Genomic DNA, 14418 nt, shown 5'->3' with positions numbered 1-14418 from the left:
TACTGCGTATAGAAATTTATTCATTCTTGTTTTCATGTTTGATTTAAACAAACACTTATAATTTTGATGGGAATGTAAATAACACCAGCTTTTAGGCTCCTTATTTGTTGTGTTCTTTTTTAGTGCTTGTTAGCTTTATTTTGTTAGTTGACTCCGGTTTTGGAATTTAGTGCTTTTATTTTCAGAGTTTCCTCCAGAAAGCTTGCTGAGCCCGATGGTCGGGTCGCCAAGGCGGTTCACCTTGTTTTTGTATTAAAAGATGTTAAGTTGACAGGAAATGTAAAATTATTACTAATTAGGTTATAGGAAACGCCATTTATCAATGCTATCTAAACCCATGACAACATTCATGACAACTAGTCATAAATACAATAAATCAAAAAATCCAATTAAAATTAATATCAATTATTTGCACTTCTGTTTAATCCAAATTAAGCCAGCAGTTCCATAAGGCCCCCCAGGGCTTCAGGGGCCCATAAATACTAATATTTTAACACAGACCACAGATACATAAATGCAACATTTATTTATTGAGAATATCAATGCTGCTAAATTTAATTTAATTTAATGGTTTCAGCATGCATAATTAAAAGGTTTTAAATTGTTTAACATTTAAATGTAAGATTTTAAGGAGTTGGCAAGTTTACTTTGTAAAACTTCAAAGAACAATATTCATAGTTAGATTGGTTTGTTACCATAGCAACAATCTGATGCTGTGAGTATAATCTTTGAGTTTGAGCTCTGTTCATTCACAAATACAAATTAGTAAACTGCAATTATAATTGATTGCTTTTTAGATTGGCCAATTAAACTACTCAGTCTTTCCCAGATTAAACCTAACACAGAAGCTGTTAGAGGTGCTGATGTTTTTAGCAGCAAGAGGGGCCCCTAAGTCAGATTCTGCTCAAGGCCTCATACAGCCTTGGACCGGCCCTGCAGGATGAGTTAAATCCGCTGCACTGCACAGAGATGCACCATGTAACCGGAAAAATAATACTACTACTAATAATAAAATAATATAAAACCAGCATGATGCGTGACTAAGAGGAGAGCGCGAAAGTTCCTCATCGGGCTGAACCTACATGATGAGGTTTAACCCTGGTTTGTTAACCACTAACGCTCTGGTCGACCGGGAACACGTGCATAAACTTTGCAGGGAGGACAGAGCCACACGCTGGGCAGCGTGTAAACGCCGCATATAAGTCTTTGTTCACAAAGATAAATTGTTCTCAACTCACATCTGTATTCGCTACTACTATTCCTGCGGTTCACATAGAGCTGCGCAACCAGAGCTAACGTGGCAGGTTTTTTGATTTCTCCAAAGAGACATAATTCCTCACAGTAAGTCGATGTAAATATCCATACAGGTCAGCCTGTGTCCAGTTTGAGTGAAAGGAGGCACACGCACACTTAGGTAAAGTGAGGTAAAGCAGTGGCAGTGCACGAGGCAAAGCGCAGAGGCACCAGCGGTGTTATTGGTCCACGCGGTCCAGTTTAAATGCATAAGCTATAAACCTATCTATTATAAACTTATCCTTTAAGAATAAACCTGCTCCTCAAGTGAAATGCTCAGAGCAACAGAGACGCTTGCAATCCGGCTTTAAACAAAAAGCGATTTTTTTTATTATTATTATTTTCCTAAAAACATAAACAAGAAACGCTTAGCCTGGCGTGGGGGCTAGTAAAGCATCACGGGCTGCCAGGCTTATAATACACTGGGGGTAACCCTTATTTTGAAGAGTGAAAATACACGGACCCTATTTTCAGGCAGTTTGTTTTTTTTGTTTGAAATTAAAAATGAAAAATGAAAAAAAAAATAGAGTCGCTTTTTGTTTATCAAACCAAAATCGGAAATCGGATAACGGCTTGGTCCGTTTATTTTCAGGCAGTTTGTTTTTTTGTTTGAAATGAAAAAATGAGAAAACAAAAATAGACTCTTTTTTTTGTTTATTAAACCAAAATCGGAAATCGGCTCATTATCCGATTTCCCATTTAGTGCACAAAACGGAAATGGAAAAAACAGATAACGAGCGTTTGATTTAGATTTTCATGATAACATTTTTGACAAGCGGTCTGGTCTGACCCAGAAGTTCTCTATGTCTGGCTTTCACAGGGTCCGTATCATATATAGACTTTATACAGGCTGCAGAGACACAATCTTGATCGTTTCACGCTGTAGTATTTTCTGCCAACAGCAAGTCAGTATAAGTAATGCTCCTGTGAGAAACAAACAATACCGGACATCTGGCCTCCGAGAAAAATGGTTAGCCTGAGTTTTTATTTTGAAAAGCTAGAGCGCGGGGGCGTTCCTTTCCTGCAACTATAACTCCCTCTTCTCTGGACCAGCAAGATGGCTTTCTTTACACTGCGCAACTGCGTAAGTACCCTATTTGCCACAAAAAGTAGTCCTTATAACTTTGTCTATTAACTTAGTTCATCCAAAATTAGGCTTCCCTGAAATGTGCTCCGGAGTTTTTGGAGCAGCATAGCTCCGCTAACAGCGGCATAATTTTGGCATGTCACTGTTGTTTTCCGCTGCCTGTTATCGGTTCATAGTGGCTCAAAGTGTGATATGAAGAGTTTAATGTGTTTGTAGGCTATATGTACCGTGTGCATGGTTTATCAAAATATAATATTCTCTAGAGAGTTCAATACATCTGAAGATATTATCTTCTGAACTTTGTTTTTAGTTTTTTTTTTTTAGTTTGTAAAATAATTTTTTGTGTGTGTGCGTGAAATATATTTTTCCCTTCGATTGGCTTCTTACTTGCAGGGTGAACTTTTTTGAAAATATTTATTTTTTTATTGTTTCAGGCAGGCAGCTGTTCAGGAGAGGCCACAGCTCCAGGTTTGGATGCAGCTTCCCAGAATCTCCCAGTGATTCTATTCTTCCTCCTGGCATTATTATTATTGTCAGGAGGACATTTTAAAAGAATTATTTCATATTTAATTTGTACCAACCTGTATATAGCCAGACATTTAACTGGATGATTTATTTACGATGCTTACTGGCCATATTTAATCTTATCAGATTGTAAACTCAAATCTTACAAAATAAACAGAGACAAAATGTTTGTCACTTCTTCACTGTCTCCTCATAATTTATATACTTAAATTATAGGAATATTTTTTCATGATTCCCCAAACATCAGCTGAATATCTGCTTGTATGTTGTTGTAATAAATACATTTTTATGAAAACATTTTGTCTCTGTTTATTTCGTAAGATTTGAGTTTACAATCTGATAAGATTAAATATGGCCAGTAAGCATCGTAAATAAATCATCCAGTTAAATGTCTGGCTATATACAGGTTGGTACAAATTAAATATGAAATAATTCTTTTAAAATGTGTTGCTTCTACATCCTGAGCAAAGGAATAATGGAAAGCATCAACACAAAAGTTGTTCATTATGTTTAGTCAGTAGACACTAATAAGTTATACGTAAATAGTCTCATGAAGAGGACAAAGGTTTTCATTTCATAGTGGACAGTCATACCTCACTTATAAAATTGTGAATTATAAGGTAGTAAACCTTGAGGATTATAGGATCCCATAACAGTTTTCTAAGTGTGCATGATTATTTTTTTTTGATTAAAGTTCGAATTCTGAGATTAAAGTCACAATGATGACCTTTCTGTGGCCCAAATCCTCTTCCGTAGCATTTAGTTACTCTTTTAATAATCTATTTGGCACATTATTTCAAACATTTCCTACCTGGTAGAAATATTTTTATTGTATATTTTGGATAATCAACCTATTCTGCATGCTTGTTCATGATAACGGATTATTTTTGGTATGCGAATGCTATTCAGAAAGAAAAAACTTGGAACAAAAACTGTAGGGTTTCACAAGAGTGGCAGAATGTTTTAGTTGTGGTTTGAGTGTCTTTTAAAAACAGCAGATTGGGCAGATTAGCCCTTTAGCCATTTACTGAATTGTTAGCTGCATTTATAAGCCAATAGCTTCATATACAAAACAAAGTCAGAGTATAAGGCTTTCTGTGTGAAGGTGTCATGATCAAATTAATTGCATGCCACTAATGGGTCTCTACACAGTGACCCATTAGAGAACTTCAGGGTCAGACCACTTGTCAAAAAATTTAATCATAAAATTGAGCGCTCGTTATCTGTTTTTTTCCATTTTGTGCACTAAATGAGAAATCGGATAACGAGCCGAGCCGTTATTCAATTTTGATTTGATAAACGAAAAACGAAAAAATTTGTCCATTTTTGTTTTTTCATTTTTCATTTCAAACGAAAAACAAACTCAGCTCAGCTTGTTATCCGATTTCCCATTTATAACATAAAATTGAAATGGAAAACATGGATAACGTGTGCTCAATTTTGATTTTCATGATTTCATTTTTGACAAGCGGTCTGACCCGGAAGTTCTCTTTGTCCGGCAGAGTGTATAGAGACCCGTTTTTGTAAACTCGTCCATAGTGGCATGCAATTAATTTGATCATGAAATATTGACACAGAAAACCTTATAAGCTGACTTTGTTTTGTATATGAAGCTAATGGCTTCTAAATTTAGCTAACGATTCAGTAAATGGCTAAAGGGCAATTTTTCACAACCTTGAGTCTTTAATCTGATCTGGCTTAAAAAAACGCTCAAACCGCGACTAGAACATTCTGCCAGCCATTCAAACCCTATCTTTTTTTCTAATTTGTCAATCTGAAGTGACTTGAATTTGTAGGGTTCATTCATTAGTTTTATCTTAGTTAAACATAAAGCCATAATGTCAGATTATTATATCTGTTTTGCTTTCAATTAACATAATACAATTATGTGGAACCTGTTGACAAAAAAAAAGTTAGTCAATGATTCATTTCTTTGAGTGTAAGTTGTAGTGTAAGCTGAGTGTAAGATGGTTCTGGCCTGGTTCTCCAACATCAAGTCCAGTCTGGCGCTCCTCAGGAAGTTTGGAAGGTTCTGTCTGCCTGTCAGTCACTGCTGAGGGCTGAAGGAACGCCACGTCTCCGGGTTTTAATTGGCTGATTGGAGCCAATTAGTTGATTGACTTATGTGCTTGCCATGGATTGCCCTTACGCATAAGGGAATAAGCACGTATGTTTATTCAACATACGCATGTGGAGAGGTGCAGAGTTGCACCTCTCCACATGCCTATTGGCGAGTTGGCTCTGATGGTGGGGGAGGATGCTGGTCAGACCTGGCAGACCCAAACTTATTATGAGGGTCTGCTGGGAACCCAGAGTCCCCAGTGAGATGGAGCTTTAAATCTCACCTCCAGGAGTACTTTGAACACTTTTCAAGTACTACGCTAGGGGAGTTCTAGGGGGTGCTATAGCCCCCTCTGGAAAAGTCATAGCACCCCCAGAAAATATTAGATTTAGTTTGTCGTTGTTTTTTTTCATCTCATTTAACATTACTTGTATGTAGCTGTTGTGGCATTTTCATCAAAAGACACAAAATAAAAATAAATGATTATATACTGAGTTAAAAAACATCATGCAAGAGGATTTGAACTTTCTCTATGCGTATTATCATTATCACTTCCAGAAACAATTGACATGATGCCGGCTTTGTCCCCAAGCAGATGTGGAGCAATCCTCCCCCAATCATTCCAGGGCATTTGTCAGCACACTGACCAATCAGCGGTCACAATTTGTCAGAAAGTCCACATCCCTTATCTAGATTTTCCAAAGATATTTGCCTGCCTTCAGATCCAACAGACTGAACTCGGTACAACTGGACTCCATTGAAGATGTACCATTAGCTCAAAAGATGATCAGAGGAACCAGATCAATTTTGAGTTTCATGGCAAAAGCTATAAATAATTTCTTGGTTTACTTTTTTTTAATAAATTTGCAAACATTTAAAAAATGTCCACATTTTCAAAATGGGGTATTTAAGTGTAGAAGTTTGAGGAGAGGTTAATTTAATACTATTTAAAATCTGTCAGTAGCATACCAAAATTTGAAAAGTGAAGTGTTGTGAATATTTTCCAGACAAATGTCGATTGAACTTTCAGATTCAATTGACATTTGATCAATTTTCAAGATTTTTTTTTCATATGATTTATTCAGTGGTGGGCCGTCAGGGCCTGCAAGGCCTTCTATGGAAGTATATATGTGCCATCAGAATTTGAATAAAAAATGCCTCTGAAATTTGAATGTTGTATATTAGTGCTTACCTTTTCAGTGTTAAAATAAATTCAGAATATATTTTTAACCTAAAAAAAATTCAGTGTCATTATTTGTACATGGTTGCAATTTTCATTTATTAAAAAAATTCACATTCCTATTTCGAAGTGATCAAATTTTCAATATACATATTTTTCACAGTTTAAATTTTCACAGTTAAAAAATTCAGCATATAAAAGAATTCAACTTTTCAAAATTCAAATGCAATATTTTCAGTGTCCTCCAATTCAACTTGCTCAAATTTGCTGTCTCAAATTCAACGTCTAAAAATTCGCTGTAAACATGGCAAGGTTACTTCAGGTCACAGACATTAGCAATGGATGTCAGATTCCAGGACCCAGCTAATCACGTGACGCAACTGTCATATTGAAGAAATACCAGCGTCACCGAGGCTGGCGACCATGGAGGCGACCGCAAACCCAACGGTGAGTTTAATGCTTTCATATTTCTGTAGTATATTTTATTTTGCGCATGAAGTTTGATACATTATCTTAAAGCTTGATTTAAAACACGGTTTTGGGCCGTTGTTAATCTTACACCATGTAGTGCTGGCATATTACTTCTCGCTACCTCCTAGTTCCCCCAGTCCCTCCCCGCTCTCCCACACCCAATTTTTCCTGTTTTATTTCAAAAAGAAATACCACTTGCGCCAAGTCTAGAATCTTGAAAGAGAACTGATGGGTGGCGACTTTCTGGGTTGTTTGTATGTTGTCTTAGGTGAGACTGAGACAGGCAGTCTTAGTAAAGTCGTAATTTTTCAGGAGATGCTACCGCTAATGATTTAAAACACCTTGTATGCCTTGTATGCTTCAAGGAGGGGCTGTGAACACTACCGACATTAATTATAACCACAACCCCATTCTGTTCAGCTACTGTATTGTTCAGGTGACTTCATTTATGAATTAATTAAGAAATTAAACATCATTCAAAATACTGCTTCTCTTATCTGACAAATGTTGATATACAATATTAATTTACATTCTTTTTACTTTGCGGTATGAAACCTCGTTCTGTTACCTAGCAACACTATAAACAACTCCCTTTGTTTTTTTCAATTGATTTTAACTCATTTTCAAGAAAAATATATGCTTGTAAGTATATCCTTTAACTTATTTTAGATTAAATATCATAATTTAATTTATATTACTGTGATTTCTCAATACTGACCTACTGATTTCAAAATACTTTTTTATTTTACTGACAATTTTTTTGACATGTTTCTTTTCTCTCTCTTTTCAAGCGAGCTTTCCAACAGCAGCTGGTCAGAGATGAGTCCCTGGGTTAATTGGCAACAACTACCATCTGGACCCTTTTGACCCCAGAGATTGAGCAGAGGCTCATCCTGCAGTATCTCACACCTCTGGGAGAGTATCAGGAGCTTCTGGCAGTGTTTATGCAGATGGGAGCCCGTGAGCTCCTCATGCACTATATGGATCTGTGCAAAAGGAACTTTTGCTGGATCATATTTTTGATAGACTCCGTGATCGTTCGGAGCATGTCCTTGAACGTATGCCCCTGGATCTGGATTTCCTGGACTTTATCTGCACTCAAGAACTAGTTTTTTTAAATGCCATGTCTTGTCAGATAGATGTTCCTTCAAATATTTTGGATGCGTCGGCTCATTTGCACAGACTAATTAATTTAGAAAAACAAAGTGAAGAACAACAAACAACTGTTGTGCATATTGAGCAAGGACCAGCTGGGCGACAACGGATGGTCGTATCCTCAGACTACCTTTGCAGTCTTTTAGAGCTCCATCTCCCTGTCCCATGCATCGCCAAATTCTTGGGTATATCTAGTCGGACTGTATATCGACGGATGGCAGAATCTGGTCTTTCAGTGAGGGCATTATACACCACCATGTCAGATGATGACTTAGACCAATGTGTGAGAGACATTAAATCCAGGCAGCCTCACTCTGGGTACCCAGGGCCGGATTTAGGAGGATGGGGGCCCCTGGGCTAGAGTCAAAAAAAAAAAAAAAAATATATATATATATATATATATATTTGTATGTGTTTGTTTTGTTTTAGAGGATGAGCAGAAAATGACCGAACAGTAAGTTTTGACAACTTACAACTTTAATAAGCCAGTTGTCACAAACTACAAACAACTCTGAACTCTTTTCTAGAAAGACTAAACCACATGTTGGGGTTGAAACTAGAATATGATGCTTCCATCACAAAATAAAATCACTGAATAGTTATTGTTGCCTGGACTTCAACACAAACTATAAAACAGATTGAGTGCAAGAAAGTGCAATGCTCAAATATACTTTTACAAAGCAAAGTGAGTAAAACAATATTTATACAAATATCCCCAGCATTTACAAGTCCATATAAGTACAAGTGGAATACATCAAAACTCAAACTTTTTCTTTGGTTTTAAAGTTCTTGATAAATAGTGGAGGAAATAAATGTCAAAAAAGTGCTTCTCTGCCAGTCAGACAGAACATGGATTTCAACAATATCTTCTGGAAAAAAGAAATCGGATACTGTAGTTTTCAGAAAATATCCTGACCCAGGTAAGTCCAAAGTGCTGCCCTCTGAAGGATTTTTTACAGCCCCCGGTTCTCAATAAAAGCAGAGGTGGGTGCAAATGAACAATTTTCATCTTCTAGATCAAGGTTTTTACAGAGAACATCTTGAAAAATATGAAGAACAAAATACAGATTTCCATTTATTAATGTCACTTTTGCATTCAACTTCTTTGTAGGAACTCGAACCACAAACATGACCTACATTTACTCAAACGCAAACCAAATAAGACAACAATACTCAACCCTGAAAAGTTTGAAACTTTGAGCCTGTCTTATAATGCAGACATGCACAATCTTTGTTTTGTATCTACAATCATTTAAATTTTTACTTTAAATTAGCAGATAAACTTTAAAAAAGACCAAGTTTGTTTTCAAATTATTTTGCGTTTAAAGTGAGATTTGGAGAAGTGACGCTTTTGATGCTTGAAAGCCAACATTCATATTTTGACAGCTCTCCGGTCCTCGCTCAGCCCAGTAAGCTCGCACGGACTCGTCAATTTCCTCCCAATGCACCGGATCGGTACTGTACGGATCCACAGTCGTCTTTCCATCTGCGGAAGAAGATCCCGCTTCCACCGACTCTGACTCCACAGACGCCAGTCCAGCCACCGACTCAGTCACAGTTAAAGGTTCTGGCGGGATCTTAGTGCCGGTGTTAGCATAGCTAAGGGTTTGAGGAGCGGGGAATAATGATGTTTCTGCTCCATCTCCGCTAACAGGTTTAAAAAAGCCTGTCAGTTTAGGCATTTTGTTTGTCGCCTCTTTGGCGGGATGCTCTTTTTCTTTTCTCTTCCTTCTTTTCTGCGCTCCGCTGTCATATTTTCTGTTGTCCGCCATTGTAAAATAATATTCCCTTGACGCTCCTCTTCCCCAATGCGTAAGATGCGTCAAAAGTGGACCAATAACAAGCAAGCATTCAAGATGGACGTTTGCCAGAACAAATTGGAACATTTTTCATCGGTGCTGTCAAAATCATCGTAGTCATTGATTAAATTCTGACACTATCCATTCACAAAAATATAAAACATCCTTCGGGGCACCCGAAATGCCGGGGCCCCGGGCTGCAGCCCCGGTAAGCCCCTGCTAAAATCCGGCCCAGTGGGTACCGAATGGTAAAGGCCCTTCTGCAGGCCAGAGGACTTAGGAGCTACAATCGAAAGCCAACTTCAGCTTCGATCCAGAATCAGTTAGGATCGCCGCCACAGCTAGAGGATCGGACTGACGTTTCCTTCTGTGCAGTCCCGTTCTGTTTAGGATCCTGCTCAGAGTGTGCATGCTATTATTGGTTTCAACCACAGTGCAAAGCAGCATCTGTATCTCCGTGTTTTAGACTAAACATGAAGGGAAACTTGACCAAGTCCTGTTAGCCACAGTACTAGCCTGGCATAATACCACCACTTCCTGGACATAAAATTATCACGTTTATACAAGATGCGTATCATGTTTTAACAAGATAACTATCACGTTTTAATAAGATACGTATGACGTTATAACGTGATAGCGCTCAATTTTTTTCCACTGGATTATAGCAATAAGCTTCCGTACCAGTTTCAAAATTCACCATTTATGAAATGTAAAGCAAAATACTGATCATGTTACCACAAAGGTGAATTTTAGTGTCTTTATTGTAGACATGTTTAAGAACTAAAATGTTCTAAATTTGTAATTTGATTGTTTTTTCTTTACTCAAAAGGAACCTAGTAGGTACATTTGTACATTGTTCTAGGACTTTAAATTTCTTGCATTATAAGAATCAGAAAAAGTTTTGTTTGTCTTATGTAATTTATTTTCTAATACCAGCATATATGAACTCATCTAAGTACATTCAATAAAATTTTGCATAAAAAACAATTTCAGTTTCATATTTAAAACTGCGTGTACAAACAGTACTAACTCAGAGAAATTAAATACCTACTCTGAACATTGTGTCATTCTAGTTCCTCTAGTTTTGAATTTGACAAAACTAGAGGAACTAGAGTAACATGTTACTCTAATGAGTAATACATATGATTACAATGTATCATATGTATTACATACATTCATATGTATTGAATTCATATTCAATACATATCAATAAGTTCGTATGAATACGTTCATATGAATTCATTACATATGAATGTATTGAATTTACATTCAATGAATATGAATTCAATACATTCATATGTATTGAATCACTTGTTCAATACATATGATTATATGTAATCATCTGACAAAATCAGAAAATTGAATTGATTCTACATTTCAACAAAATTTTCATTTGAACAAAGCTGCTTCACAAACAAAGAACTGCTACAGCTTAAATGTAGATTTTTTTTTTTTACAGGTCGATCATTCAAAGCAAGCCAAAGCCAGTTTGCGTAGAGGAAATGCATGCTAAAAACTCACCACTGAAAGATTTGTAACTCCTGTAGTGACAAGGAATTCTTAGCGTTTCGTAGCATGTGGCAGCTGTTGGGTAGTTTCCATGAACAATCTCCACAGACAGACTTGATGGCAGATTTTCCCATCCGGTCCAGAATTTGATCATGTCTTTCAGTTCAGGTGGTGTGGCTTTGGAAGAGAACAAAGCCACATTCACATTTTCAATTCTAATATACCATATATCCGCAACATATGGATAACTTAGTATGTTTGTAAGACTAAAGTAACTGGAAATATTCAAGACAGTTGTACTTTTTATTAAAATCCACATCAGTTCTGGAACCACATGTTAAGATAGAGCTAGACTACACAGAGAAAATACACAAACATGCATGCAATTCAACTGTTTGAATTTTGAGCTAAGATTAAAACTGAATTGTGAGGTATCACAGCCCCTCCTTGAAGCATACAAGGCAGCCATATTAGCTTAGTACATTAGCGGTAGCATCTCCTGAAAAATTACGACTTTACTAAGACTGCCTGTCTCAGTCTCACCTAAGACAACATCAACCAACCCAGACAGTCGCCACCCATCAGTTCTCTTTCAAGATTCTAGACTTGGCGCAAGTGGTATTTCTTTTTGAAATAAAACAGGAAAAATTGGGTGTGGGAGAGCGGGGAGGGGGAACTAGGAGGTAGCGAGAAGTAATATGCCAGCACTACATGGTGTAAGATTAACAACGGCCCAAAACCGTGTTTTAAATCAAGCTTTAAGATAATGTATCAAACTTCATGCGCAAAATAAAATATACTACAGAAATATGAAAGCATTAAACTCACCGTTGGGTTTGCGGTCGCCTCCATGGTCGCCAGCCTCTTCTTCTTCTTCTTGTTTTTTTTTTATGGCGGTTGGCAAACAACTTTTAGGTGCATTACCGCCACCTTCTAGACTGGAGTATGGATCAGATGTAAAGTCACTATAATCTTCCCATAATACCTGTTCTCCTTAGAAAATTAAAAATACTATTAAAAACTACGTCCCCCGATGATCTTTGAAGCAAACTTCTAATATCTAATTTATTTTTATTCCTATTTAAATTTCTAATTAATTCCTCCCTTTCTCGAACATACTTACTACATTCTAAAAAACAATGTTGTATTGTTTCTAATTTCCCACAATAACTACAGAAACCTGTATCATGTTTATTAATTATTTTAAGAGTACTGTTTAAACCTGTATGTCCAAACCTTAATCTAGATATAATATCTTCTTCTTTTTTATTCCTGCTACATTTCCTAAATTCTCCAACTTTTCTTTGGATGCTATAATAAAATCTGGCATTGCTTCCTTTATCCCACTGTTCCTGCCATTTATCCTTAATATACATTTTACTAATATTTTTAACCTCATTTTTACTCATTTTAATATTTAAATCAACAATACACTTTTTTGCTGCATTCTTAGCAAAATTATCTGCCAGCTCATTCCCTATTACTCCAATGTGAGCAGGAACCCAAACTAATTTAACCAGAGATCCATAACTTTTAATCCTAAACATTAAATGATTAATATCAGCTATAATATCTTGCCTTGATTCTGAATTTTGTTCTACAATACTTACTAATGCACTACTTGAATCTGAACAGATTACAACCGCTCTCTCTCTTGTTTCCTCAACCCATTCTAGAGCCATTAAAATAGCCATTAGTTCACCTGTGTATACTGTCAATTTGTCTGTTATTCTTTTATTTCTCATAATATCTAAGTCCGGAATTATAAAAGCTATTCCTATATTATTATTTGACATTTTAGAGGCATCTGTATATATTTGTATATATTCCGCATATTCATTTCCAATATAATTTTCCACCTCTTTCTTTTCTAATTGTTTACCTTTTTCCAGTAAACTTAAATCAACTTCCGCTATCTCAATTATCCATGGTGGGATAACAGGAAGAACAATCACAGGACTAATTAAACTATGATTTATTCCTATATCTCTTATTTCATTTTTTATAAACCATCCAAAACTATTAATTTGCTTTTTTTCTTTTTCTTGACAAGATTGTAACATAATATATGGAGGATAACTTTCTTTATGTCCTTTAATATTTGCCCAGTAAGTTATTGCTAATTGTTTCCTTCTGAGCTCCAACGGCATCTCACCCATCTCAACTTGTAGAGCTGAAATTGGGGTACTTTTCATCGCTCCACAACAAAGCCTTAATGCTTGATATTGTATTCTATCTATGGTTTTAAGTAAACTATTTGAAGCTGAATTATATAAAATACATCCATAATCAAAAACTGACCTGATTAGACCAATGTAAATTGTTTTTAAAGCTTTCCTATCAGCTCCCCATTCTTTTCCTCTTAAACACCTCATTATATTTAAGATTTTTTTACTTTTTTCAACTATTTTATTAACATGAGTCTTCCATGTAAGTTTTTTATCAAACCAGAATCCTAAATATTTTATTTGATCTATCCTTTCAATAACATTCTCATATAATTTCAGATTTGTAATAATATTTAACTTTCTATTTGTAAAAACAACAACTTTAGATTTAGATATTGAGATTCTAAATCCCCATTCTAAAGCCCAATCTTCTACACTATGTAATGCCTCTTGTAGTTTCCTATTTACAAATTCAATATTTCTTCCCCTCTTCCAGATAAGGCCATCATCTGCAAATAATGAAACACCAAAAGATTTATCTATATTATTAAAAATATCATTAATCATTATAATAAATAGCATAGGACTTATTATACTACCTTGGGGAGTGCCATTTTCGACTTGATGCCTTGAACTTAAAACGCCACCTACCTTTACTTTTATATTTCTTTCCGTTAAAAAATTTTTAATCCATCTATATATTCTGCCCCTTATCCCCATTTGTTTTATTTTAATTAACAATCCTTCTTTCCATAACATATCATAAGCTTTTTCTATATCTAAAAAAATTGCTATTAGACTCTCCTTATTAATCTGAGCCCGTCTAATTTCATATTCCAGACATAATGCAGAATCTATTGTACTTCTACCTTTTCTAAAACCAAATTGATAAGATTTAATCTTCTCTTTCAACTCTAAATAATAAATTAATCTATTATTTACCATTTTTTCCATAATCTTACCAATACATGATGTTAAAGCTATTGGCCTGTAACTCTCAGCTGAGTGAGGATCTTTACCAGGTTTACAAATAGGTATAACAATTGCTTCTTTCCACTTGTCAGGTAATATTCCTTCCTTCCATACCTTATTATATAATTCTAATAATATTTTTTTACTCAATTCACTAAGATTACTTAGCATACTGTAACTAATTTGATCATTCCCAG

At 35.7% G+C, this 14418-nt stretch overlaps 1 protein-coding gene across 1 annotated transcript in view; it reads right to left on the bottom strand.

The window, feature by feature from the left end:
• The window catches only part of LOC111609311, a 51038-nt gene extending 37460 nt beyond the window's left edge, over window positions 1-13578 (bottom strand). The window contains exons 1-2 of the mRNA XM_023336908.1: window positions 11910-13578; window positions 11094-11258 (exon numbers count right to left, since the gene is read on the bottom strand). Coding sequence (XP_023192676.1) covers window positions 12047-13456 — 1410 coding nt within the window. The 5' untranslated portion in view covers window positions 13457-13578 and the 3' untranslated portion in view covers window positions 11094-11258; window positions 11910-12046. The remainder of the gene's footprint in view (window positions 1-11093; window positions 11259-11909) is intronic.
• Between the last annotated feature and the right edge of the window lie 840 nt (window positions 13579-14418).

This window comes from Xiphophorus maculatus, chromosome 7 (assembly GCF_002775205.1).
Source record: "Xiphophorus maculatus strain JP 163 A chromosome 7, X_maculatus-5.0-male, whole genome shotgun sequence".
NCBI lineage: Eukaryota > Metazoa > Chordata > Actinopteri > Cyprinodontiformes > Poeciliidae > Xiphophorus > Xiphophorus maculatus.
Note: the sequence above shows the minus strand (reverse complement) of the source record. Positions and strands in the feature narration are given on the sequence as shown.